Here is a 25,644-nt window from a genome sequence, read left to right as displayed (position 1 = left end):
TGAGACCAAGAGTCCATAATGGTGATCGTCGAGGGTATTCATACTGCAGACAGACTGGCAGCTGTGGGGACGGAACCGATAGGACCCTGGGTGGGAGAGCGCAGCAGGGGAGGGGTGCGCCAACCAAGCGCGAAGGGGGGTGTAGCATCTAGGGGTACGGTAGATGTGTGCCGACTGCATGGAGGGCGAGACCTCTTTCGAGTCTGCCAAGCCATGGTATCTGGAGTCTAGTCTTTTTGGTGCGCTATCACGCTGCCACCACCAGCCTTGCAGCGGGTGCTGTTTTCTCGCAAGTTGAAGACGCCATGTTCCCCCAGATGGGCCCCGGACGATCTCACCACGGGCCTTGCTGTCAAAAATCTCTCCGAGCTCTGGCAAGCCACAATCTTGCCGGCGGCTGGTGGCGGCAAGTCCTCATCGTCCGACAGGAAAAGCTCCCAGTGACTGAGTGATGTGCGTGGCATGGGGAAAGCGATCGCTCCTGTCTGTCTAGGTCATTCATCTTCTCGTATCAGGGCTGCCTCGGAGGCAGCACTAGCCTAAAGACCTAACGGTCGGCGGCTTTTGCGCCGTCCAGGAACAAAGCGGTGATTTTGGGCTAGCAGAGAGAGTCCATGATGTCGAAGACGAAACAGCGAGCAGTGAGGCAGTGGAACTGGGGATGATATCGACCTGTGGAAATCTTGTTTTGGGCGAGTCTACCTCCGGGCCAGAGCGAGCGACTGCCCGGCTCGTGTCATCTGCTCTCCTCCCAGTTCAGCGTTTCGAATCATCTCAGCAGGCCACGCTTTATCAGCACTCCCACCCACGTCGGACTCCGAGATGGGGAGTAGGGAAGGTAGGCTAAGTAAGGTAGCAACTCGTACGTCGTATCTTCAAGCCTGCTGCCTTCATCTGCATCTGACAGTCATTGGGCGAGGCGGCTATCCGTCGGCTCTCAAGTCGTATGAAACATGACACGTCTATGATTGGCCAGAGAGAGAACAAGTCAAGTATGCAAGACAATATCTGATTGGGCCATTGCCAGAGCAGCCATCTGCCAGAGATCGAGACTCGAGACAGCCTTGCTGCAAGACACTTAACATCTTGCATCGGTTAGCTGCTTCCAAGACGCGCGAATACCGTCGCCCTTACACATTATCCCATGTAAAGTAAACAAGGCAGGAAAGGAACAAGTCACCTCCCAATGCAGCTCTCTGGACATCCCAACTTCAGCTGAATGCCTTTTTCGACTTTTCGGTCTTTTGATGGCCAACTTTTCCGCTCGCTTTGATCTTTGACCCACATACCGCCCAAGATTCTATCATATATCACTTTTCCCCAACCCTGCCGCCATCGCCAACACAGCATCTTTTTGCGCAGAGATTGGACTGTCGTTCATTTCCCTCTCCGCTCTCTCGCAGATCGGAAGCGGCATTTGTGATTGGCGAGCAGTGACTAGGAACTGATGCCGCACCTGTTGGCGTCTTGGGGGGTCACAAGGGCCGCACCAGTACTCGACCCGGAAGCTGGATCGATAGGGCTCACGTCCTCTCTCTCTCACTTGTCTTGCTGGCTTGCCCCTCTGCCTCTACCTGATTCAGGAACGAGCGTCTAGAAGGTAGATACTCGAAACAATGACCATTCTATTCTGAGGCCTGTCTCACATCAACAAACCAAGCTGCCCACTGTCTCCAAGCGGGGTATTTTATGACGAGGAAAATGACCTCTCACTCTGCTCCTCGGCCAGCCCAACACGCCAAGCCGAGTTGCAGACGCCACCATTGACGTAACTCGATGGCCCCGCAAACGGATAGATCTGGTGCTCCCCAGAGGGGGTCTTGAACTAGGGATGGTAACACCGCAGCTGTCACATTTTGGTTTCCTGGTACGCATATCATCATAGTGATCATAGTGTTGACGATAGCACGCTCCTCGCAAAAGAAAATACGAACATGAGGACATGGTGTTGTTCAATTGTGTTGTTGTCTCATACTGGGAGAAAAGGGAGGAGGTTCTCGTCTGTGCGCTGAAAATCACTGCCTCCATGGAGGGAGGAAACAGTCAGCCAGTATGGACAGGGTATGAAGCTGACTTCGCATAGTACCAGGAGCAAAGCAACGAGTATCAAAGCTTTCCCCGATTTGTCGATTCACCCCCTCTGCCCTCGACAACCACTCCCAGCTGTCCAGCATCGAGCATGCTTTGTCCCGAAGCAGTACCAAAGAACGACTCGTCTCCGGAAAAGCGCCTGTCACAATAGTATAGTCAGCATTGGGGCTCTGCAGCTTAGCAACATGATATGGCGAGTTCCTTACCAGCCTCGCTCCTCCCCTAGTGAAAGATGACTGCAGTCACTATTGAGCTCACACATCCAACCCCCACCAACGCCCCGACCACCTCTCCAGGCGAGATCCTTGTGACGATCTGCAGCGTGTGCAGCAGAGGTCCCTGACGAGGTTGCAATGCCATCGCCGTCACACTTAACTGTCCCGAATACGGTTCCCGCGGGGGATGCCCGTCGCCTGTAGACACTCAACCCGCAGGTGAAGGCCCGAAAGTCCTCAGTGTCGATGCTCTCCGGCATGTCACCAGTCAACACTCGGCCCAAAGCGATTATGGTGGCAGCATGTGAGCAGAGCAGAACGGCACGCACGCCCTCTCTGTCGCACTGAGCAATGAGCTCGTCCATGGTCCTGGCGACTCGGTCATGCAGCTCATCAACACCCTCTCCCATGCGGGTCGGCGTTACTAGCGGTCTGTACTCTTCGTTGAGCAGGCCCGGGAACAGCGGCCTCAGAATTTCATGGGACGCTGGGACCGGGTGCTCAAAGTTGGCTGCTCCATACCACTCACCCAGACCAGTCTCGCCCCTTATGGACAGGCGCTTGTCAGTGACGATGGCCTTGCGCACAAAGGGTTCGACTGTCTGAAGACATCGGTAGTATAGACTGGAATAGACGCGCTCAATGGGCGGCTCTGCCTTCAACAGCCGCTCGCCAAGCTCCCTCGCTTGATCAACGCCATGGGATGTCAGAGCCGGATCAGCCGCTCCACCAGTTGGCGACCGTAGGGTCGCTGTGTAGGTGCCAGTGGCGTGATCAACGAGCCAGTTTGATCTGAACTGATAATTGGATGTCAGCATTTCCACTACACTACTGCACAACACCGCAAAAGATGGTCATGACGCTAGCTAGGCCACCCTGAGGTCTCGGGCATCCCTTGATCTGCAAGTGCCAGCCACGAGCTTCAATCAATCAAGAAGAGTCAAGACAACGGACGGGTAAGGGTCTCTGACGATGCGTGGGAAAAGAAGCACAAAAAGGAAATTCATCAACGTCAAAACAAAAACAGTCGACATGACAGAACTGAGCGAGAAGAAAAACTTCACACTTACCCCATGACGGGCCACGTAGATCACCTCCAGTGGCATGATGTAGACGAATGCAGGGACAGATGAGGGAAATAAATGTGAGTGAGTGTGTGACTAAGCTGGTTGGGGTTCTTTCTGCTTTCTTCTTTTCTTTTTTTTCTCCAGGTCACGAACCGACTCAAGGTGGTCCGAAACTTTGGGGGGGGGAAATAACACATGAGAAGATCAGCAAAACCGTTCGTCTCAAATTCATTCGACCGCACACAATCCATTCTCGTTTTTTTGTTGCTGCGTACGCACTGACGGACGCAAGAAATTTTGCAAAACAGTATACACACAGCAAGAAGATTAGGGGGATTGCCACAAGAGGATTGGCGCGCGGAAGAGACCGTTGATAATACATGGGACACGCAGTTTCCACACGTTTTTTCTGTCTGTCTTGAAGGGTTTTGTTTGGATGAAAATAGGGGATGTGATTCCGGTGTCTGTGTGTTTTTGTTCCCCTTAACTTTTTTAAAGGGTTGAGATGGCAGGAACCAGGACGATCAGGGTCCTTGTTGTCAGCCATCACTGGCATATCATTGACATGTGGCATGTGGAGTTTACTGTGTATGGTGTTGATCTTGGGGTTGCAATGCACCTTGTCATCTCGAGCAAGGGCAACCGCTGGTTGGTTCCACAGATAACGGATGAGATACCCTGTTCCGAATACATTGGGCACAGGCAGGCAGGTTGGGCTACATAGATCTGACAACAGCGATTTGGGATTTGGGAAGGAAAAGAGGAGAAATGGGAGGAGGGTGTGCACCTTTGAAGGGGGGGAGTGAGTTGATAGGTAGGAGTATATAAAACCCCCTGGGCGTAAGTGTATGTAAAGGGTGTTTGAACGGGGTGTGTGAGAGCGAACTCTTTCTTGAGACTTTTCAGAACTTGCCCCAATCTGGACAGCCCAAAAAATTGCAGTCCAGACACTGGTCTTTTTGAGACGAAAAAATGCTCGTCCAGAAACAGACAGAGTGAAAAAAGTTGAGAAACAAAACAGAGACAAGGGAAACGGCACTCCCGTGACACTCCCGTTTGTGACAATGACAACTTTGACTCAGGGTTACAGTCAAGAGAAGGGACTGGAAGGGTGTGCTGTTTGTGATGAGGAGGAGGGCAAAGATCTCGATGACTGGGAACATGGACTGAGGTAGGTGAGGTGAAGGAGGAGAGAGGTCAGGCAGGAAACGGCAAAAGAGGAAGAAGCTACGGAAGTTTAATTTACTCACACAAGTGTACTTTAGGTAGTACTTTTTGGTCTGAAAGGTTCTCGGGTACAGTACTAAGACTGGACTGGACTGACTGGATGGGTGTTGTCGGCTGTGGTTTGCCGAGATCGGGTATGCCCTGTGATATTGAATGGGTGACGTTTTCAAAGTCTTCAGAGCAGAAGAATAGCGGTGATGGATAATTCAGATTTTGCCACTGCAAAATGTGAGGCAATCTTGAATTAGCGGTGTTGTGTCGAGTTGTGTAAGTTATTGCGTGCGCATGTATATGTGTGCTGTATGTGCTGTAATATGCACGCAGTTTATGCAGGTTCTCTCGTCTATCCCGTTGTTCAGTGGTTGTGCTCTGCTATGTTGTGTGTGTACATACATTGGGTATATGCAGTATATATGACCTGTAAAAAAAACCGGAGCCGAAGCCGAGTGCCGCGCCCTCCCTCGTTTCTTGAAGGTTCGCTGTTGTATGAGGTGGTGTTGGGTGGTGTGGGTGTGTCTTGTCGGGACCGGTCCCGTGCCGGAAGATTTTGTCCTTATGTGGCTTGCGGTAGTGAAGCTGTGATGAAACGGGGAGTTTTAATTCTGCAAGACAGTTCTGAAGGTTTGACAGCACTTTTCTCTGGAGAATCTGAGAAACAAGTCTGGAATCGCTTCTCCGTGGAGAGTCGAGGGGAGTTCGAGATCCGAACAATGGCGGGGAGCCGAGGCACGCTTGTGAGATGTGCAAGTGGCTCATATAACCCTAACCCTATGTAATCCGGTGATATGTCTCCAGTAGTGGGATGAAAGGGAGGAAGTAGGGGTCGCAGGTGTTCACGCACACCTGCAATTGCCCGAAACATGACGATCCCGAGAGCAGTGCGGCTGGAGCCTCCATTCCAACCCTTTTCTCAGCTGTTTGGTAAATGGTGGTGCCAACACTTCAGCTTTCACGGCAGGCAACTGCAGGGCGGGTGTGCAAAAGCATTTCGTGATCTTCAGCTTTGACATTGTCGGTAAGGCCAGAAGCAACTTGTAAAATCATCAAATTCGGTGTATAGATAGTAACAGTTTGAGCATAGGTAAAATGAGTTACCTCTGCCGCAGCTCCTTTTCGTGCTCCACCCAGAAGTTGGCACACTGCCTATGCCCCCAGAACTCGATCCACCACTCACCGAAACTGTCTTCGACTTCATAGTCCACCTTGGCGACCCGTTCATCTCGCTTCAGTCCGCAGACAACGCATGCTTTTGGGGCGGTTGGTACATTCTTTGCCACGGTGACAGCCATGTTTGTAGCAAGCTCGGGAATCTTGAGGTTCTCATGATGAGCACTGTTCATTGCCGCGACAACGCCCCGTAGCCTACCGACTTGCTTCTTCCAAACCTCGATGACCTCGGCTACTTCTTGCTCTTCACGGATAGACTGAGTCTTATCTATACCAGCCAGTTTCATGCCTGGTTTCCCGCCTGCAACCGCAGCAGAGATGGTCATGCTTTGTGATAGGAACTTGTCCCTGTGCCAACGCTGCTTCCGACCTGCTATTAATCTTGACACGACCGTGGCTAAAGCTAGGTAACCTTTAATGAAAGCGAGGGTCTGGGCGGAGCCGATGATCCGTTGGTAGCCTGGGGAGGTGGTTGATAGAGTAAGGAGAGGTTTGAGAAGGGTCGTTGTGGCAAGATCGAGTAGTTGAGGACAAAGTGAGAGAAGAACCGAGGGTGGAGGAATGTTGGTCGGGGGAGGACCGCGAGGTTCGTGTGATGACGTTGGTTGTGCCGGTGGATTGCTATGTTGAGGGCCTTTTCTTCTGTTGCTCCCCAGTCTTGCCATTCCCACTCTGAATTTGTCGTTGGGGCTGGGGCTGGCTTGGATTTCGAGGTTGTCTTGATTTTGGGCTGTGAAGCTGTTTTGATGGCGGGTTTCGTGGTGGTATCTGGGATGTCTTTGAACTCCTCCCACTTGTTGCCAAAGCCGTCACCAACCTCAGGCCATGCTGTAATAGGCGATGGCGAAGCTTGATTCGCTTCCTGGATGTTGCGTACTCCTGTGGGCGGTTTTACTTGAAGTTCCTTCACAAGATCGGGCTTGCGGTCATGAAAAGATGATCCGTAGGGTGACTTTGGTGCCTTCGGGTAAGCTGAAGGACTCCCATGGAAAGCCGCGTTGGAAAGAGACAACCCCGGAGGTGCTTTCTTAGATGATGGGACCGGGTCACGTCTAGCCCAAGCAAGTCGTCTACAGGTTTTGTGGTGGTGGGCTCTGTTACAGGGACAGGCACAGCCTCAAAATCACCAAAGTCATCCTCATCGATGTCCCCATTCTCCGCTTCAAAAATCGGCATCAAAGAGCACATCAGGGTCCGGTTTCTCTTCGGTTTATGCGAGTCCTCCAGTCCAAGGTTGAACAGTTGATTGCCCATCAAGTCCATGGTCGATGCCCTGGTGACACGGGTTCTAGATGGTGGGCTGGTGATATTTGTCAGTGGAGCCGGAGGCTGTGGCGGATCGGCCGGCTTTGTTGCAGCCTCAAAGTCCCCCCAGTCATCTTCATCCTCCTGGTCATCTTGTACTGGTGTGGATGTTTTTGGAGGCGTTTGTGTTGTCGTACTCTGGCGTTGGAAGCCCCCCGATCCACCCAAATCACCCCAGACATTGCTGTTATTGGTCTGAGGATGACCGAACTGAGCTGACGCAAAAGAGCTTCCTTGTGTCGGTGCCAGCTGCTGAATGGGCGGCCATGGTGCGGATTGCTGGCTAATCTGAGCTTGCGTTTGCGGTTGAGGAGCCGGTGAAGCGAAGTCCAAAAAGGAGAGGGAGTCCTGAGCTGGTTTTGTCTGTTGTTGCTGAGGTGCTGTGCTTGATGGCGTGTCTGCGAAAGCCGCAAAGAGATCGGCCGACATTATCAAAGTTGATCCTTATGTGGTTTCTTCATACAAAATCTAAAGTGTAAGGTAGTTGTCGTTGGGGTGGCTGTTGGACGTCACTTCGAAGGACAGGGTTAGAAGAGGCTCGAAGAATGGCGAGGTGGGGCTTCCTGCTATTCCCGCACGCTCCCGCTGAAGAATGGCCTCAACTTTTGCGCCAACTTCGAGACTCATATGATACCCTGTGCGAACAGCATCTCAAATTTATCAGGCACCCCGAACAACTAGCCGCCCTATCCTTCGATCCCCTTGCAGACGATCCCGACTCTCCTTGGATCACTGTGCGCAAAGATGAAGCCATCCGCGCCGAGATCCAGCAAGATGTCTCGCGGCTTCCCGATGATCCGTTCTATCACCAGGAGGTCATTCAGACCATGATTCTGGATATCCTGTTCCTCTACTGCAAACTCAACCCTTCCGCCGGCGGGTACCGTCAGGGAATGCACGAGTTACTTGCGCCAATTGTCTATGTCGTTGCGCAGGACTCGGTGGACGGCAAGCAGTCTTCAACGGTTGATACTCTCGATCCTACGATAGTGGAATTGTTGGACGCTTCTCAGGTCGTGCATGACTCCTTTGCCTTGTTCTCCAAGGTTATGGACCGTGCTGGCGCTTTTTACGAGGTTGAGCAAAACACAATCGTCGAAAAAAAGCAAATACATCCATGAAGTTGCCTTGCTCAAAACTGATGAGGAACTTGCGAACCATTTGCGAGACATTGAAGTTCTGCCGCAAATATTCTTGATGTAAGTGTTTCTATTCCTCACATAGAACTCTCGGACAGTGACCCCATTGACCAGCCTACCTTGTAGACGATGGATACGCCTCCTTTTTGGAAGAGAGTTTCCTTTTGAACAAACCATGATATTATGGGATGCCATCTTTGCCTTTGATCCCAACTTGGAGATGATAGACCTCATATGCGTAGCTATGCTTCTCAGGATCAGATGGACGCGTATGTCAACCTTTTAAGCACGCGTGGCATTGTCATAGCTAACCATACCCTATATCAGTCCTCGAAGCTGATTACTCGGTGGCACTTCAGCTGCTTCTGAAATATCCAGCCCCTCCACCACCGCACGGCCCTCACACCTTTGTCGACGATGCTTTATATTTGCAGAAACACTTTGATGCCGCGGGCGGTGTCGCACTAATCGCCAAATACAGCGGTAGACTGCCTGCGGCAGCATCAGTGGCATCAACAGCAACCTCGACCCCTGCACGGTCATCCACCCCATCATTTTCAGGCTTTGGTTCACTCCGACAAAGAACTCTCGGTGCCAGGTCACCGTTATCTTCCACGACAAAACTCTTGCAGCAACCGGGTGGTGTGGAGGCTATCCTGCGCGGTGCTGCCAAAAATGTCATTGAGAAAAGCGAAAAACTCGGACTTAACGATGCTGTCCGTGACGCTGTTGGGGAAATACGTCGCAACATGCAAGGCTTTCAAGAGTCTCGAAGTTTGCCCAGAATCAACAGATCACTGTTTCCCGGAAACACTCTGGCTGTTTCCATTTGGGAGCAGAGGAATCGTCAGTTAGCAACCATGTTGGAAGAGTCAATCACGAACCTCAAACAGCTGGTGGCCTCTGACTTTGAGGGCGACAAGCAGAAACAGCTCGAGACAGTGGAACTTGCCACGGCCAAGATCCAGTACGTGAAGGCCTGCTTGGAGGATTCCACGCTGGATTTGCCAGAGGAAGAACCTCCGACGCTGGCAACATTGAGCATTTCCACCCTCCCCGAAATCAGATCGCCGACGGTTGCGTTGGATACCACACCGGTGGTTATGACATCATCCGCCGTTGAAGAAGCCAGAAGTTCACTCTCGTCGCCGGCTTCATCGGATAGAAGCAAGCAGCTGTCGTCGGTGCCAGAGGAGCCACATGCTGAACCTGTTGCAGAGGAAATGGTTGACAAGATGGACACTGATCCACCAGAAAGAGAACAAACACCACCGCCACCAGCCCCAGCCCCCGTCCCCAACCCAGAACCGTCGACTTCTGTGGGACAGACCCCTGCAACTAGCCCGACCCCTAAGGAGCGCCCGAAAGGACCGATACCTACACGGTCAACCTTGGCTCAGTCCTCTTTTGCGTGGATGTTGGAGCCAGACACTACAATATCAGCTGCTCGGTCGCCGCCGAGTAGGCCTTTGAGCAGCAGTGGAATGAAGAAGCACAACCCCAGCCGGGAAAAGAACGCGTTTTTGTTTGGAGAAGTGGTTCCGAGTGATGGAGCGGCAGGGGAAAGGATAGTATCACCAGACGAGATCTTTGGACTGCAGCCGATCAGGAAGGGCTGAGTTTGACAATGTCGGCTCAATTTCTCTTATAGACTGGTGTACCTAGCAGTTTCTATATCTCGACAAGACCCAGCAAAATTCTCGCCGACATGGGGATCCCCTCTCTGTGGCCTTTCTTCCTTTTTAGTTCTCGTCTTTCTCTCCTTACCATGCCGTCCAGGGCAGCGCAGGAGAGCAGGGAGAGCGGTGAGAGCATTGAGAGCAGTGATGGCACTACTACACGACCACAGCTCCCCACGAGGATTACAAATGGCGTGTTCTCCTTTACCACAGCAAGAACTTGGGGTCCGCGGCAGGATCTTGCGGGGAAAAGGATCCCTGGCTCACCGTCCAGAAGAAGAAGACCTTTCTCGGCCACTGCGGGATGGATGTGTAGGGCGCCAGTGTCGTTTGGAAGTCGCAGATATCCGAAAGCGTGATACCGCTGTCCGGGTGGGGGAAGACTCGGCGGTTTTCCCAGATGTACCGACCGGTGTATTTGGTCGGGAGGGTGGTGGTGTGTGTTGATTCTGAGCATGGGCACGGCCAGGTGGTGTCTTCGCTGGAGAAGCAGTATTCGATGGGGGATTTTTGCTAGGCGGCGCCGGGGCCGGTCGTGAGGATTTCGTTTCGGAAGGGGGAGTGTGTTGCCAGCTTCAAGCGAGGTGACGTGGGCGGGGAATTCAGATCCTCCTGATAAGCAGATATCATACCTGAAATCGTGAAGCTTGTTCCTCGTGTTCTCCATGGTACGAGGCCGCCACCGGGTAACTCTAAAAAGCCACTTCCGGCCTATTTAACTCACTGGCCTGTCACCAGGAGGAGTGCTGCTCGTAAGAGTCCCTCCGAATAAAGTCAGGTGAACCGAATATCCGCATCTATGTCCCGTGCAGGACGACCAAAGGGCTTCCACCCGGGTATCGTCATGCGGAGCTCCTTGAAAGTCTCCATCAACGCCTCATCCAAATCGTCTTCATCAAACTCCCATCTCTTTTCGGCGCGCCATTCATCCCACTTGGCCCACCGTCTCCTGCCGCCATCATGCACGAGCCAAAAGGTCTCAATGTGCCCAAAATCACACTCCATGGCAGGGCTGTGCCAGCCTGCCTCCCAGGAGGACCTATTAAAAGGAGAGTCGACGTCGTCCAGCAAAAGTTCAACCTCCTTGACACTTTTCAGCTTGTCAATAAGCTCAAACAAGAAGTTCGAGACATATCCCTTCAAGCAGGGAACTGCCAGCCGCCTCGGCATCAACATCGTGGCAATATGATCAACAACGACCGTGTGCAGTGAGTCTTCCAAAACCAATGTGTCGAGCTCCCAGTTAGCCCAGGTGTATTTTCTGTGCGAGGAGGATTCTTGACTATCGTCGTGGGGGGTGCAATCCAGGTACATTTTGTGATACACGGGGGGGTGACAAGAGGTTAAGAAGCTTCGTGCCTCGCTGCAGGTGTGCAGCGGTGCTGGAATCGGCGGTGGGCCGACGGCTGTGTCGTAGGTCTTGGAGGCACGGAGGGCGCGCAGTCTGCGGGGAAGGCGGTGAGTTCCCATATCTCCAAACGGATTTCGAAAGGAAGAAGGGGGAAGTGATGAAAGGTTCGGAGGTTGGCGGCTGGTTCTGTTGTCATTTTAGATCGCTATCCCACTGCGTATGGGTGGTGATGAAGGGTGAGTACGGGTGGGTTTGGGTTGGAATGGTAGAGAGTTCCATTCTATCTTTTAGGCAGCTGCCTTCGTTGCCTGTCGCCTTGCCAATATCTCATAGGCGGCCCATGACATCATGGGATATACACTACTAACAAGTCTCCGTGGTCTCCAACGGCACGAACGGCCAGTCTTGATAATCTTATCCGGATAAGTCCTCCTCCTCTCCTCCCACCACTGATCCAGCCACTCATCCCACCTATCCCATCTAACTCTGTCGCCGCCATTCTCGGCATCAATCCCCAAGCAAGTTCCCGTTCCCCGCCTCCCCTCGCAAGCGACGTAAACCTCCCTCAAGTTGTGGAAATACCTGCGCATATGGCGTAAGTATGTACCCGTACGTTGGCTGGGGTTCAAGCCCCGCCCCTCAACATCGTCCTCTTAGCCAAATGTCAACCTCAGTGTCTTGAACCGCAGACGATAGGGTATGAATCTCTTGAGGTCAGATTTGCCTATTGAGAAGCTGTCAAGCTCCCAGCTTACCCACATATACCGATCGTAATCCACGTGACGGTCCCAACCGTGCACCTGTCCGGGACTCTCTGTTTCACGAGGGAGACATGCCGAAAACTCTCGCTGATACACGGGATGTGACCCCCGAGTGAGGGCATTGCGGGCTTCGCTGCAGGTGTGAAGGGGCCCGATGGGGGTCAGGCCGGTGATGAGGGCTGGGTACCACGGTCAGGGTCTTCGCTGTTGGGTTGGGCGTCGGGGTTGTTTTTGTTTGTGATGCGGACTTCCACTGTGCGAGGGGAGGCGGTAAAACGCCAGATCTCGGCGCCGAGTTCGAAGGGAAGATGGGGAAACAGGTGGAAGTGGTGGTGGTGGTGGTGGGGTTTGGTGATGGGTGTTCCATTGGGTTTACAGGTGTGTAGGTGGTGTAATAATATGGATCATATTAGAGCAAAATCCATACTACTGTAGCTGGCTACTTGGTCATTAGAGAGATACACGCTAATAACAGGTGGGTTGTCTTATAACAGTGCAATCAACGCACAGCTGGTGATGGAGAGTTTTGGTGAGATGCCCACAGAAGAATAGGTACCGATTCTGTGCTGCCAGTTTATATTCTGTACCCATCTGCCAACCTCATCAACAGGTTATATTTCGAGCTACCCCGGGCTGCTTGCAATGCCTCTTCAATATTTAAAAAGCCATAGTTGATAACACTGCCTTGATGAGTCTGTCGGCGTTGACGACTTTCACCTCAACATGATCCGGTAAAGTCTTGGCAGGGGTTCAGATCGAGCCGCCTCATCCAACGGCTTCAACCGCCCATTGAATGACGCACATGGCTTTGTTGGCAACCTCACCCCATCAGGAATCCATTCACAAACCATCACCATCCTAACACTCTTCCCATCAGTATCACCAAACTTGTCGCCATGTCCAAACCTTGGATCTTCCTCACCCCCTCAACCCGCGGCATCTCCCACTCCCTCCTCCACCACCTCCTCCGCACCACCCCCTCCACAATCCCCATCCTAGCCACCACCCGCTCCCCCAACCTTCCCCCCTCCTATCCCGAATCAGACCGCCTCCACGTCGTAAACCTAGACGTAAAAGATGAATCAGCCATCCAATCCGCCGCCGAAAAAGCCAGGGAACTGTTCCCGCCCAAAACCCACCACCTCCACCTGGCCCTCACCCTCCCCGGCATCCTCCTCACCCCCCCCGAGAAATCCATCTCCCAAATCACCGAGCCCAGCCTCCTCGAAACGCTGAGGATAAACACCCTCGGCCCAGTCCTCTTAATGAAGCACTTCGTCCCTTTTCTCCCAAAGAGATCCGCCCCTCTCGAGCCCACAGAAGGTCTACCCCCCCACGCAACTTGGTTCGTCCTCCCCCTTATCCCGTAACCTCAATCTCTTTCTTAAACAGGCGTGGCAGGTTGTCTGTCTCGGCGCGAGTAGGCAGCATGACCGACAACCGCCTCGGAGGCTGGTACTCCTACCGTCTTTCCAAATCAGCCCTCAACTCGGCCGTCAAAACCCTCGACCTCGAGCTCCAGCAAAAGTCAGCCTCCAAATGCATAGCGGTAGGCTACCACCCGGGCACCGTCAAGACCGACCTCTCCCGCGGATTTTGGTCCGGCGTCCCCGAAGCAAACCTCTTCTCCCCAGACGACGCAGCCGAAAAGCTCTGGAACGTGATCACTTCCTTAAACCCATCACAGCGAGGCAAAATCTGGGACTGGAAAGGAGAGGAGGTGCCCCCTTGATGTGTGGTAGTAAATCAAGATACGCTTTGATAGAAACAAAACTTGTGCTTTTGTGTAATACCTCCATACAGCGCCCCAAGCAGCGCTTAGCTAGAAGCAGTACGTCTATACATGAGAAAAGTAACCAGCGACAAACGGCTCGCTTGTTGTTGGATGCCACGAAACAGAAACTTAAAGAGCGACATCCTGAAAGGACGCTCCGTCACCTGGGGATTTCTTTCCCGCGTCTTTCTCTCCTCCTTTCTCGTCGGCGCTACTGCTGCCTTTTCTGTCCTCGCCTTTATTACTCCCATCATCATCATCATCGTCGTCGTCGTCATCGTCGTCGTCGTCGTCGTCGTCGTCGTTGTCACCTTCTTCAACAGTGGGTTGCTTGGGGTGTGAAGGGAGCTCTTTTTGATCTTGCTCCCCCGACAGCGCCTTGTACCCGGGCTCCGCATCGTTCTCCTCATCCTTTCCATCATCCCCCTCCTGGTCTTCTTCGCCATCACTGGAGCCAGACTCAATACCACCTCCCTGTTCCTTCGCCTCCTCTCCAGAGGGCGCACCGGTCGTCGCCACGACAGGTTCAGCAGCCGGTGGCTGAGGAGGCAAATCCTTCTGCTGCTGTGGCTCAGGCTGCTTCGGCACCGGGCTCGGCGCCGTCGCCGAGAGGGGCGTCTCGTAACTCCCCGGCCCAACCCTCGCGGCATCCAAATAAAACTTGGTCACCCCCAAAATCCTCCCTCCTCTCTCGCAAGCATCCACCCACTCGGGCCTCACGACCGGGATATTCATCTCGTTGGCCTTCTCCCACTGTATTCCCCTGCCCTCCGTGGTAACAAAGTGCGTGGTGTCTATCCTAACCCCATCCACAATCTTGGCCCCGATCCTTTCCACCGCCGCCGTCAACCCCTCCTTCACCACCGCGGGGAGGATGCCCAAAGTGATGGTGATACCGCTCAAATCAGTCATCTTATGCGTCCGGACCGTCACGCGCTGACTGGCAGACGTCCCGGCCGTGGTGCGAAGGACGAGGTGGAAGGTGTACTCGGTGTCGACCGCCAGGCCGCTGATCTTGGTAGAATGCATTTCGAGGGGCTTGGGGATGTTGCCGGCTTTCTGACCGTTCCGGTAGAGAGCCAGCGAGATTAAATCGGCAGTAGCGAGGTGGATAGGATCCCATTCTAGAACAACACTGGTCTGGGTCGCGTTGCGGCAGCGGAGGACGGGTGGGGAGGGCGCGTCGGCGCCGAAGGAGGAGAGGATCGAGTCTTGGAGGGAACGGAAGGCGCGCTCGGCGTGGGCTTCGGAGGCCTTGTTGCGCGCAACGTTGATGTCGACTATGGAGCCGGAGGAGATGTCGGGAGGAAGAAGAATGGAGGGGAATTCGATCTTGGGGTAAGGGTCAGCTCGGGAACTGGGGAGTAGGAGGGTTGTAGAAGGCGTTGTAAGTACCAGTCGCTTGTCAGGGGTCAGAAGGACAGTGACGCCGGCGTCGACCTTGCCGACTGTGAGAGAGACGAGCATGATTGCGGCCTGTGAGTTACTTGCACGCGGGGAGATAATAGACTGGCGTAGTGTTGTATCTGGAGCTATACGGGCTTCCAATCGCGGGCGGCTTGTAATGCTGGGATGCCCCGGACGACGATGTTGCGATTGAGGTTTGGGGAAGCTCTGGAAGCTCCAGGCGGACTTGCATAAGTGTCGTCGAGTTCCACCTTTTGACGTACATATGGACGCTAAGCCCCAAAAGCTCACCTTGTGGCTTGGCATCTCGAGCTCTAACTTTCAGCTATAATACACTTGTGTACACATCTACACGATGGTGAATCCCTCTGGCTTTCTACCCCTGGGCCTTTGAGAATTAGGCCTCTGAGTTTGTGGTTTCGGGACCTGTGTCTGTGGTCTTTGAGAATCCATGCGCGGGTATCCAGGCATCTTGACATAGCTTGGCAGAATCTGAGTCTTGACCAACCCGGCCAGATACTCGACCAAGTCGTTCCATTCGAAGTTCAGTAGTGTCTTTGGTGACCATATTACCAGATTTATGGTACCGTAGAGAACTCTGCCGCTCCCGTCCAACGCTGTCCCATCTGAATCAAAGCCATTGGCTTTGATAACAGCCTTGATGGCGGCCAGTGTCCTGCACTCGGCTTGGCGGCGCATCACCACAGTACTACCATCATTAGTAGTTGCTGTTGCGTAAAGCCAGAGAGGCCTATTGAGCTTCCACTCATAACAGCGCCAGAGGATCTTCTTGGTCAGAGGATGTTCTTGGGGCTGCAGGTATGGTTCATGCTGATGGTCAAAAGCATGCCTTCGGCAAGCTTGAACACGCAGGATGGTGAGTCTGGTTTGCTTAGGGATGGTCTTCACGGCCTCGCTAGATTCGATCTTGTGTGCCGCGGCGAAATCTTTGACTGGTTGGCTTGGGTCCCAGCTGAGTGCCATGGGCAGGTTTGCCTGCTTGAAGACTGATGGTTTCCATGATTTTGCGCCTGGTCGTGTGTTGTAAGCTTTAGACAGCAATGGTGGGATGAGAGCCTTGTGAGTCGAGGCGGCGCGGCACATTGCCCGCTCCATGCTGAGAGAGCGATGGATGAGGAGTCGAGTCCCTAGTGGCTGTGGCTGACTTTCCCACAGGAAGCGAAGAGACTCTGGGAGGGGCAGATATTGCTCCGCTCACAAAGGGCATTCACCTCCGGCTCAGTGGCTGTCCCCAAGCTACACAGCGCTCGTGCCGGTAAGCATTGTCGGTAGGTATTGTCTGGAGCGGATGGTTTGGGAGGCCCTTGTGTTTCAAAATGGTCCAAAAAGAAGAGATGGGAGCCACAATTGGCAACAATTTACTACAAGCGCCACTGTTGGCCCCCACTTATTACAGTGCACACACCCAATCAGCGGCAAACTGAAAAACAAGGTCTATTGGTATAAACCGCCTGCCACTGCCCCTCTCTCCTACCTACCCAGCGCTTCCCTTCACACCCAAAAGCATCCCAAAAACAACCAGAAAGTTCTTGCATCGCCGAGAACTCGACCGCAACACCCAATACCCCCATCCCATATCGAGTCGTCCAGCCTAAGCGCTTAAAACAGCCAACATGCCCAAGAACAAGGGAAAGGGAGGCAAAAACAGACGTAGAGGAAAGAACGAGAACGAGTGCGTGTTTACCCCTCCATCTTTTTCCTTGTTGCGCGCGCCCATCAAGCAGCCCACTGACATCTTAATCGCGTCGCAGCAATGAGAAGCGCGAACTCACATTCAAGGAGGACGGGCAAGAATACGCCCAGGTCCTGAAGATGTTGGGCAACGGCAGACTCGAGGCCATGGTAAGCAACTACTAACACCAGTTCACCCCCACATCTCGCTTTCCCATTTCCCGCCATCCCCCTCTTGGCTCGGATCCGAATCCAGCCAGCCCGCTCGACCGGCCGAGTTGTAGAAGCAGCAAAACTGACTCTTGCGACAGTGCTTCGACGGTGTCAAGCGTCTCGGTCTCATCCGCGGCAAGCTCAGGAAAAAGATCTGGATCAACAACGGCGACATCATCCTCGTCTCGCTCCGCGAGTACCAGGATGAGAAGGGTGACGTTATCCTCAAGTACTCCGCTGACGAGGCTCGTTCTCTGTACGTTTTCTCCCCCCTTGTCCGCTCGCTCTCGATCACCCGCAGCCTACTAACAACCCCCCAGCAAGGCCTACGGCGAGCTCCCAGACACCGCCAAGATCAACGAGACCGACACCTTCGGCCCCGGCGAGGATGGCGACTGCGGCTTCGAGTTCGACGAGGACCGTGACAGCGACGACGAGGGCGGCGCTGCGGGCGCCAGCAAGGATATCGAGATTGATGACATTTGAGAAACCTCAGCCGAGAAATCTCGCCAGATATCAGCGCAAACGTCACGTAGCATTTCACACTCTGCGGCGGGGCGCACCCTTTCCTACTTTTTGGTCTCAAAAGGGTCGGGGAAGCACAAAACTGTCTTCTCTCTCAAACCTTGGTTCGTTGGTAACGCAAGCCAAGGTCCCCGACAGTTGGTGTTAGTCCTGTTGCAAAGTGTGGAAAAGTTGTTGATAGCGGAGGAGAGGGGTGGGAGGGGAGATGGCTCCGTGATGGGAGAGACGTCATGGGCTGGATCCTTCTCGAGTAATGGATTTGATGATAAAGAAACCTTTTTGTGCCTTGTGTTGTTTTTGCTTACACTTTTGTGTTGATTTTTTTTGTTTTTTGCATCGGTCAAAAGCGTGGGAAATAGACTGCCTGGGCTGGCAAAATAGTTCTGAATCAACATACCATCGTTTTCAGGTCCATTTTATTTAATGTACCAGTGATATTTTGCTTGGGAGGGGGCCAAAGGATACATGCCCGAAGCGTTCGCAAGAGTGGCATGTAATGCTCTTTTCAAACTACGAATTCAGAATGACTCTTTTCTTATCTTGCCTATTTCCCCTAACTCTACATACCCCTTCCCTTTTCTTCGCTTTTGTGAACATCCTTGGACCTCGTGATGCCATCTCAAAGTACCCTCTCTTTCTCAAACTCCCGACCCCTTTCTCCTACTCCTTACGAAACTCGCTTGAACCAGCCATACAAACTTCTCCGTCTACCCTTTCCCTTCATGTCAAACTACCCTTCTCACCAAACTCTCAACGCAGCCTCTTCTTCCACAAATCCTCACACTTAATCCCAGTCATCCCCGTCATCCTCATCATCTACTCACATGGTCAGCAACCGCCCGAAACATAAACATTTCATGATCAAGGGAAACTTACCACTCTTGCTAACTTTGTTCTTCCTCTTTTCCAATGCTAGCGCCAAAGCATCAGCCATCCCACCACCTGCCGCACCCCCAGCAGCAGCAGCCCCGACTCCCGCAGGCGGAAGACCACTCCCATGAGGGCCCGTATCATTCCCGGGAACTTGGGCTCCAGATCGATCCCGAATCTGGCTCCGGTCCACTTTTTTGAGTGCCTTAATACCGCCAGCACCACGAATACCATCCAACAAGGCGCCACGTCCTGGATCGCCAGAGGAAAGGGCGGGTGCGGCGGGCACGCTGGACGAGTACCCCGAGTCTCGGTTGGGGGGGGGAGGAGGAGGAGGAGGAGGGGGGATGCCTCCTGCTGGAGGAGGCGGAGGGGAGGTGGGGGGAATACCGCTCATTCCTGGTCCTGGAGGGGGAGGAGGAGGTGGTGGTGGGGGAGGAGCACCGCCCGATGGGGGGAGTGGTGGTGCCGGGGGTGCGCTGGATGCCGGAAGAGGAGGGGGAGGGGGTGCGTGTGACGAAGGCAAGGGTGGAGGGGGAGGTGCGTGTGAGGAAGGTAGAGGAGGAGGCGGGGGCGCATTCGAAGCTGGAAGCGGTGGTGGAGGAGGCGCATTGGATGATGGCAGAGGGGGAGCTGGGCTTCTAACCGGCAATGAAGGAGGTGGTCGAGAGTTCATCGGTGGAAGAGGAGGCGCGCTCGAAGCCGGGGCCTTGGGAGGCAGAGGTGGAGGCGGGGCGTGCACTGGTGCCGCATTTCTCGACGGTGGAGCGGGAGGCACAGTGCCGCGACTCGGGGGAGGAGGAGGAACGCTCCGCTGTCCAGCAAAGGGTGGAGGGACGGCATGTCGGTGCGATGGTTCGCCATCTTCGATCGGTGTCTTTGGTGGCCGAGGCGGCGGTGGGGGTCCGGGAGCTGGAGGTGCCGGCACAGATCGAACCGGCTCGATACGCGCAAACTTGCCAGCGTCCGCGATGGGCGGGGGAACAGCAAATTTTGGTCGGGAGGGAAGAGGGGGGGTGTCTTCTCGCGGTGGTGTTGGCTCGCGCTCGGCTGGCGCATCCAGTTTATTGGCTGATCTTCTCGGAGCCGGCGGGGGAGGTGGCGCTGCTCCTCTTCTCGGGGCCGGGGGCGCTGGTGGTGCCGACGGGGCCTCCGGGCGCCCTGCCGGAGGAGGTGGCGGAGGAGGCGCCCTCAGTCCTGCCCCTGATCCATTGACTGGAGGTGGTGGGGGAGGAGGTGCCGAGACTGGTTGACTGGCCTGGCTTGCCTGCTGTTCCTTGAGGAAGTCAATGATGAAGTCCTGATTGTCCTGGATAAAGTCGTCGGTAAGACCCTGTGCCTTCAAATCGTCTCCGAAATGTTCTCTCCATAGCGGGTCGAAGGCGTCCAGGGTAGCAAAGGCAGAGGGGGCCGGTGCCAAAACAGGCGGCGCATTGTACCCGTTGACGCTCCCGGATCTGTTATCTCGTGTCGAAGCGGCAGGGGCACGTGGCGATTCGGGCGGAGTGGGAGCGGACGAGTGACGGTGACCGAAGAGACCCCCAAGCAGACCATGGTGATGCTTGTGCGGGGCAGCTTGCGCCGAGCCTCCAAACGGTGTCTTCAGCGTGGCCTTGCTCGCGTTCTTCTCCCGGTCATTCATCTTCTTCAAGAACTGTTTGGCCTCCTTCTCGTCCACAAAGGACAGCCCCGCCAAACACTCTTCCAACTCAAACGTATGAAAAAAGACACGGTCTTGGTTGTAACTCCATGTGTCGAATATCTCTTGGTCCCAAATGACACCTCGGTTTCCAGGCTGTCCAGCCGTTAGCAAGGTGTACCAGCAATACCATTGTGCCACAAGTCCCAAGAATTGCCTACCGAGATGTCCACCATCTTCAACCAGTACGTGTTGCCGACCAGGTCATTCGCCAGCACCACAGCACCCTGTAACCCCGTGTATGTCCATTTCGACCGATTGGGATACGCTACGTAGAGGCGAGCAATGGCAACGGCGTGGATTTTGTTGGTTTGCTTGGGCACATGGCGCTTGACGGTCTCCTTGTCGTCGTCATTCAAGATTGAGGGCATCGCGGGGGAAAAGGGGGAAGGTCGGGCGGCGGTGGTGGTCGGTGATTCCGTGCGGCCTTCGGCTTGGAGGTAGTTTGAAAAGATAGCCCAGAGATTATTGTCCCTGTAGGCTCAACATCAACAGTTTGTGAATCTTGCAGGCAGCGGTCGTTGTTGTCCAGTGGGTGGTTTGGCTGGTGACTGATAGCCTGATAGACGCAGCGAGGCGCTAATAAGGCACATAGAAACTCGGCGCTACCGTCCTTGTGCGCAGCAGCAAAAGGGCCGTTGTCGTCAGCGAGTGCGCGGCTGAGAGCGAGGTGCCCGGTGCGGTGCGGGTGCAGTAGCTGCTTGCTGGTAGGAACGGTACCCAGAGCGTTCAGAACAATGGCAAGACGGAGGGCGGATACGTCGGGTTCGTGATGATGATTCTGGAAAGGCTGCTGCTGACTGGGGAGTTTCATTAAACGGTTGCTTGCATCACCAGGCTGCTGATTCAGGGAACCCTTGCAGATATCCAGCGGTCTCCTCTCTGGCATGGCATGGCACTACGGGTCAGCCACAATGAGGGGAGCAGGGATAAGATTAAACACCGCCACAGCTCACCAACGACTCGTCGACTCCTAGGCGAGGTCTCTTTGGCATCTTTGAGCGCCGCCTTTATGCATTTGAGAAAAAAAGAGCTCAAAGTCATCAGTTTTTGTATTTTCTGGCATCTGAAGCGCGATCCCAGCCGTTCTCTGTACATGACCTGCCAAACGGTAGCTTGAGAACTCACATGCTGGTTGGCTCATGGCTTCAAGTGATCGGTGAACGGCCGTTACCAAGAAGCTGGTTGAGTGAGTTCCTTGTCAGCTATACATACATATCTGAAGAGGTCACATTTAGGAACGATATTCCGACGGAATCATAAGCACACATATTGGACAATTCATAGTTATTGTAGCTTCGTCAGGTTCGTCATTAAAACTAATACACGCATAGTAATACAGCCCGGTCAGGGATCCGTCCAAGACTCGGCCATGGAAAAATGAAAACTAGGAAGATGATGGTCTAGTCCATTCAGTTGTTGAGGTCCTTTGCCTTCTCATGACGCTCCTCCTTGGTCCCCTCCTCCTGAGCATTGAAGTTATCACTGATGACAGGTCCAGGGTTGGCGGAGTGAGCTTCTAGGACTTTCTTGGTCTCCTCGCTGAGCTTCTGGAAGGTGCCCTTTTCACACAATGTCAGTCCCATGCCATATCGAGATGGTGGAAGGCCGCGGTCTGCCTACCTTATCTTGCTCCTGCTCATCGATGGGCTGGATGGAGAACTTCTTGTTGGACTCAGACATGGTGATTGTTTGTTTGGCGCGGTGACGTGCAGTTGGTTGGTGATGTTGCAGTGGCAGGGGTGTGTAGGTGGGGCAGAGGGTTCTTGAGGGTTGAGAATGATATCTTTCGTGGAATCGTTAGGTTTTTGTGTGACTTGATGAAGAAAAGAAAGAGGAGAGTTGCGAGTAGAAGGAGGAGAGCCTTTGCTTGCCTTTTTAAGGAGATTTCCCTGAACTGGTACGTATCATCACACTTAGGATCTTGCTGGGGGACAATGACGTCGAGGGTCACGGGTTGGAGCGGCCTTCGGCGGGCGTCTTTGGGGCGCGGTCCGCTAATGGGTTAGTGCCCAGTTGAGCGATACGGGGGTTCCTGTACTAACAAACGGTCCAGGGTTGTGTGCCTGCCTTTGTGTTGCCAACCACATCGAACTCACCATTCCTCTCATCCACACAACCCTGATGCATGACAGCTCACCTTGTGGTACCATCTTATGGTCACGACGATGTTGTTTGAAGCGGTGTGAGAAGAACTCCAGACTGAACACAGCAAGCCAGTGAAGGCGCCCCGCATGTCTTCTGCCAGCACCCCCCAGCCTGTGCAGCCTGTGCAGCCTGTGAAGCTCTCACTGCCCTTGGTGCGTCTCTCTTGAGTTGCGTCCACAGTCGTTTGCTAACTCCCATCTCCATGTGTTAGGTATACCAGCAGAAGCTGTTTGAGGAGCTCCGCAAAGAAGATGAACTGGTGGTTCTGGCCCGAGGTCTCGGCCTCATGCGCCTTATCACGAACCTCCTTCACTCCTATGATGCCGCAGGAAACAACCTGATTGTCATCGTCAATGCCGAAGACAGGGAAAATGCCTGGATTGGTGAAGCGCTCGCCGAGCATGCCGCCATCAGTATGTCACCAAAGGCCAGAGGCCTCACCGTGGTCAACACCGACTACACGAGCGTGGGTGCTCGAGAGAAGATGTATGCTGGTGGTGGTATTTTCAGCGTCACATCACGTATCTTGGTCGTCGATATGTTGACCGGTCTCCTTAATGCGGAAACCATCACTGGCATGCTCGTTCTTCACGCCGACAAGGCTGTTGCAACTTCGTTAGAGGCCTTCATCATCAGGATATACCGCCAAAAGAACAAGGTCGGCTTTCTGAAGGCGTTCTCCGACAACCCAGACCCGTTCACGACCGGCTTTTCGCCCTTGGCTACCATGATGAGGAACTTGTTTTTACGAAAAGCATCTTTGTGGCCACGATTTCATGTCCACGTCGCGCAGGCACTCGAGGGGAAGAAGAAAGCCGAGGTCATCGAGTTGGAGGTGCCAATGACCAACGCAATGCGTGAGATTCAGGTGGCCATCATGGAATGTGTCGAAGTCAGTATTCATGAGCTGAAGAAGGGCAACACGGGGCTTGAGATGGAAGACTGGAACCTCGACAGCGCTCTTCTCAAGAACTTTGATGTTCTTGTCCGCAGACAGCTCGATCCTAACTGGCACCGGGTCAGCTGGAAAACAAAGCAGATTGTGGGCGATTTGACTGTACTCAGGGGTATGCTGCACTCAGTCTTGGCCCTCGATGCGGTCTCTTTTCTTCAGCAACTCGATACCATTCATGCTGCTCACTCGCCACCCCCTGGGTCGACAAGACAGACCCAGTCTCCGTGGCTCTTTCTCGATGCAGCCCAGACCATCTTTGACACTGCCAAGAAGAGGGTTTATGCCAGCACCCAGAAAGCGAAGGCAGACTCCAGCATCGATTCTCTGCAACCTGTACTCGAAGAACAGCCAAAGTGGTCAGTATTGGCCGATGTGCTAGAAGAGATAGACCGTGACCTTTTCTTTGAGCAGCAAGCCCGTGACGATTCCAACGGCACCATTCTAATCATGTGCTCGGACACGAACACATGCCGCCAGCTCCGCGACTATCTTCAGACCATGCACGTCAAGCCGAGGACTGAGAAGCGCATTGAGGAGGTCTACGATCCAGAAGAGGACAAGCCTTCAGCCGCCTACATGATGCGCAAGAAGCTGCGCAACTATCTCAAGTGGAAGAGGGAGTTTGCCCAGGTCAGCGCCACGCTGTTCGCGGAGAATCAAAAGGCGCTTAGTGGTGCCGTTGACCCCCGTCTTGCGCAGTCCAAAAGCCGGGCACCATCTCACAAGAGACGTCGGGTCCGCGGTGGTGGAGCGGTAGGCTCTGGCTCGAGCCGTCTAGAGAATGGCAGCATCCCGCAGTGCTTTGAGAAGCCTAATGAGGTCGCCGAGCTGATGGGGCAGATTGACATTACCGAAGCGGAAGCCAACCAGAAAGATGACCTCGTCATGGCTGACCCGTTGGAAGACATGGACGACTACTATCAGCTCTATGACATGCAAGATCTCGTCGTCATCCACGCCTACGACGGCGATCAGGACGAGCACGTGCTGGAAGAAGTCAAACCCAAGTACATCATCATGTACGAACCCGACGCCTCCTTCATCCGCCGAGTGGAAGTCTACCGCTCCAGCCACAACGATCGAAATGTCAGGGTCTACTTCCTCTACTACGGCGGCTCGGTCGAAGAACAACGCTACCTCTCCACCGTCCGCCGAGAGAAAGACAACTTCACCAAACTCATCAAAGAGCGCGCCTCCATGTCCCTGGTAATGACAGTCGACTCCTCCACCGAAGACCCCCAAGAAGCCTTCCTCCGCACAATCAACACCCGCATCGCCGGCGGCGGGAAGCTCTCCACCGCCACCGCTGAGCCGCCCCGAGTGGTGGTCGACGTTCGTGAATTCCGCTCTTCTTTGCCGTCCCTCCTCCACGGCCGGTCGATGGTCATCGTGCCGTGCATGTTGACAGTAGGAGATTACATCCTCTCCCCCAACATCTGCATAGAACGAAAATCCGTCTCGGATCTCATCTCCTCCTTCTCCAACGGAAGGCTCTACTCGCAATGCGAGACCATGTTCCAACACTACCAAAACCCTATGCTGCTCATCGAATTCGACCAAAACAAATCCTTCACCCTCGAACCATTCGCCGACCTGTCAGGAAGCATCTCCTCCCTCAACTCGGCGAACGCAGGCGAGAAGGACCTCCAGTCCAAGATTGTGTTGTTGACGTTGGCCTTCCCCAAGCTAAGAATAATCTGGAGCTCAAGCCCGTACGAAACAGCAGAGATTTTCGAACGGCTAAAGAGTCAAGAGAAGGAGCCTGATCCGATTGCCGCGGTGAGGGCAGGGTTGAATGACGGGGAAGATGTCGAGGGGAGCCAGCAGGGGCAAGGGGCGGCTTTCAACCCGGAGCCGGGGGAGATGCTGGCCGCTGTGCCCGGGGTCACGCCGAAGAATATTGGGAGTATTACGGCCAAGATGGAGAATATAAAGGAGGTTGCGAACGCGACGGTTGAGGAGCTGAGTGCGCTTGTTGGGAAGGAGGCGGGCAGGCAGATAGAGAGGTTCTTTGGGAGGGATTTGTTGGAGGATAGTTGAGTGAGTGAGAGGAGGGTGTAGATGTGTCGATATGTGGTATGAGGTGGGAGGTAGATGCATAAAAAAAATAAAAATAAAAATATGTTTGTTGGCCATGTAACTTGCACAATGTGTGGCTTGAACCTGTGCGCCTTTCCCAGCGCCTCTGCGTCATTCGCTTTCCAGCCAGAGGGGGCTTACCCTCGGGGGTGACCTGAAGCGCAGCAGCTTCTGAGGCTCCCCCCCCACCCCCAGTTACCACTTTGCGCCAATCCCTCCCACGAATCGCATTAGGAAGTAGGTTGAGAAGTTGCTCTTGTGTATAGTGTTCAACTCTTCC

At 53.9% G+C, this 25,644-nt stretch overlaps 13 protein-coding genes across 13 annotated transcripts; 5 read left to right on the top strand and 8 right to left on the bottom strand.

Moving 5' to 3' along the window:
* Nucleotides 1–717: 717 nt before the first annotated feature.
* Nucleotides 718–3,412, bottom strand: TFC7_1 (C6 zinc cluster transcription factor-like protein; the record flags this gene model as incomplete). Its single annotated transcript, XM_062883066.1, has 3 exons — nucleotides 718–2,230; nucleotides 2,298–3,103; nucleotides 3,377–3,412. 3 exons carry the CDS (start codon nucleotides 3,410–3,412, stop codon nucleotides 2,107–2,109), a joined length of 966 nt encoding a protein of 321 aa, XP_062749461.1. The 3' UTR covers nucleotides 718–2,106.
* A 106-nt stretch (nucleotides 3,413–3,518) lies between these two features.
* Nucleotides 3,519–4,995, bottom strand: QC762_0019550 (uncharacterized protein; the record flags this gene model as incomplete). The annotated part of the gene is made up of 3 exons (XM_062883065.1): nucleotides 3,519–3,529; nucleotides 4,624–4,819; nucleotides 4,990–4,995. The coding sequence occupies 3 exons, from the start codon at nucleotides 4,993–4,995 to the stop codon at nucleotides 3,519–3,521; spliced, it is 213 nt and encodes a 70-aa protein (XP_062749460.1).
* A 696-nt stretch (nucleotides 4,996–5,691) lies between these two features.
* QC762_0019540 (uncharacterized protein) lies at nucleotides 5,692–6,093 on the bottom strand (the record flags this gene model as incomplete). Its single annotated transcript, XM_062883064.1, has 1 exon — nucleotides 5,692–6,093. One exon carries the CDS (start codon nucleotides 6,091–6,093, stop codon nucleotides 5,692–5,694), a length of 402 nt encoding a protein of 133 aa, XP_062749459.1.
* A 1,531-nt stretch (nucleotides 6,094–7,624) lies between these two features.
* Nucleotides 7,625–9,830, top strand: QC762_0019530 (uncharacterized protein; the record flags this gene model as incomplete). Its single annotated transcript, XM_062883063.1, has 3 exons — nucleotides 7,625–8,271; nucleotides 8,338–8,480; nucleotides 8,539–9,830. Exons 1-3 carry the CDS (start codon nucleotides 8,093–8,095, stop codon nucleotides 9,828–9,830), a joined length of 1,614 nt encoding a protein of 537 aa, XP_062749458.1. The 5' UTR covers nucleotides 7,625–8,092.
* An 834-nt stretch (nucleotides 9,831–10,664) lies between these two features.
* On the bottom strand, nucleotides 10,665–11,360 carry QC762_0019520 (uncharacterized protein; the record flags this gene model as incomplete). The annotated part of the gene is made up of 1 exon (XM_062883062.1): nucleotides 10,665–11,360. One exon carries the CDS (start codon nucleotides 11,358–11,360, stop codon nucleotides 10,665–10,667), a length of 696 nt encoding a protein of 231 aa, XP_062749457.1.
* On the top strand, nucleotides 10,851–11,806 carry QC762_0019510 (uncharacterized protein; the record flags this gene model as incomplete). Its single annotated transcript, XM_062883061.1, has 4 exons — nucleotides 10,851–11,091; nucleotides 11,260–11,348; nucleotides 11,443–11,755; nucleotides 11,782–11,806. The coding sequence occupies 3 exons, from the start codon at nucleotides 10,851–10,853 to the stop codon at nucleotides 11,479–11,481; spliced, it is 369 nt and encodes a 122-aa protein (XP_062749456.1). The 3' UTR covers nucleotides 11,482–11,755; nucleotides 11,782–11,806.
* A 763-nt stretch (nucleotides 11,807–12,569) lies between these two features.
* Nucleotides 12,570–13,873, top strand: QC762_119400 (uncharacterized protein). The gene is made up of 2 exons (XM_062886378.1): nucleotides 12,570–13,347; nucleotides 13,404–13,873. Exons 1-2 carry the CDS (start codon nucleotides 12,899–12,901, stop codon nucleotides 13,732–13,734), a joined length of 780 nt encoding a protein of 259 aa, XP_062749455.1. The 5' UTR covers nucleotides 12,570–12,898; the 3' UTR covers nucleotides 13,735–13,873.
* A 32-nt stretch (nucleotides 13,874–13,905) lies between these two features.
* QC762_119390 (uncharacterized protein) lies at nucleotides 13,906–15,243 on the bottom strand (the record flags this gene model as incomplete). Its single annotated transcript, XM_062886377.1, has 2 exons — nucleotides 13,906–15,108; nucleotides 15,172–15,243. 2 exons carry the CDS (start codon nucleotides 15,241–15,243, stop codon nucleotides 13,906–13,908), a joined length of 1,275 nt encoding a protein of 424 aa, XP_062749454.1.
* A 288-nt stretch (nucleotides 15,244–15,531) lies between these two features.
* On the bottom strand, nucleotides 15,532–16,299 carry QC762_119380 (uncharacterized protein; the record flags this gene model as incomplete). The annotated part of the gene is made up of 1 exon (XM_062886376.1): nucleotides 15,532–16,299. One exon carries the CDS (start codon nucleotides 16,297–16,299, stop codon nucleotides 15,532–15,534), a length of 768 nt encoding a protein of 255 aa, XP_062749453.1.
* Nucleotides 16,300–16,618: 319 nt separating this feature from the next.
* TIF11 (Translation initiation factor 1A) lies at nucleotides 16,619–17,876 on the top strand. Its single transcript, XM_062886375.1, has 4 exons — nucleotides 16,619–16,876; nucleotides 16,956–17,046; nucleotides 17,187–17,344; nucleotides 17,409–17,876. Exons 1-4 carry the CDS (start codon nucleotides 16,818–16,820, stop codon nucleotides 17,572–17,574), a joined length of 474 nt encoding a protein of 157 aa, XP_062749452.1. The 5' UTR covers nucleotides 16,619–16,817; the 3' UTR covers nucleotides 17,575–17,876.
* Nucleotides 17,877–18,067: 191 nt separating this feature from the next.
* QC762_119360 (uncharacterized protein) lies at nucleotides 18,068–21,222 on the bottom strand. Its single transcript, XM_062886374.1, has 3 exons — nucleotides 20,344–21,222; nucleotides 18,490–20,278; nucleotides 18,068–18,429 (listed from the first exon to the last, which is right to left on the bottom strand). Exons 1-3 carry the CDS (start codon nucleotides 20,551–20,553, stop codon nucleotides 18,398–18,400), a joined length of 2,031 nt encoding a protein of 676 aa, XP_062749451.1. The 5' UTR covers nucleotides 20,554–21,222; the 3' UTR covers nucleotides 18,068–18,397.
* A 226-nt stretch (nucleotides 21,223–21,448) lies between these two features.
* On the bottom strand, nucleotides 21,449–22,295 carry QC762_119355 (uncharacterized protein). Its single transcript, XM_062886373.1, has 2 exons — nucleotides 21,806–22,295; nucleotides 21,449–21,744 (listed from the first exon to the last, which is right to left on the bottom strand). Exons 1-2 carry the CDS (start codon nucleotides 21,863–21,865, stop codon nucleotides 21,595–21,597), a joined length of 210 nt encoding a protein of 69 aa, XP_062749450.1. The 5' UTR covers nucleotides 21,866–22,295; the 3' UTR covers nucleotides 21,449–21,594.
* A 121-nt stretch (nucleotides 22,296–22,416) lies between these two features.
* On the top strand, nucleotides 22,417–25,325 carry rad16 (DNA repair protein RAD16; the record flags this gene model as incomplete). Its single annotated transcript, XM_062886372.1, has 2 exons — nucleotides 22,417–22,482; nucleotides 22,542–25,325. 2 exons carry the CDS (start codon nucleotides 22,417–22,419, stop codon nucleotides 25,323–25,325), a joined length of 2,850 nt encoding a protein of 949 aa, XP_062749449.1.
* Between the last annotated feature and the right edge of the window lie 319 nt (nucleotides 25,326–25,644).

This window comes from Podospora pseudocomata, assembly GCF_035222375.1.
Source record: "Podospora pseudocomata strain CBS 415.72m chromosome 1 map unlocalized CBS415.72m_1, whole genome shotgun sequence".
Lineage (NCBI taxonomy): Eukaryota > Fungi > Ascomycota > Sordariomycetes > Sordariales > Podosporaceae > Podospora > Podospora pseudocomata.
This window is presented reverse-complemented; position numbering and strand designations above follow the sequence as displayed.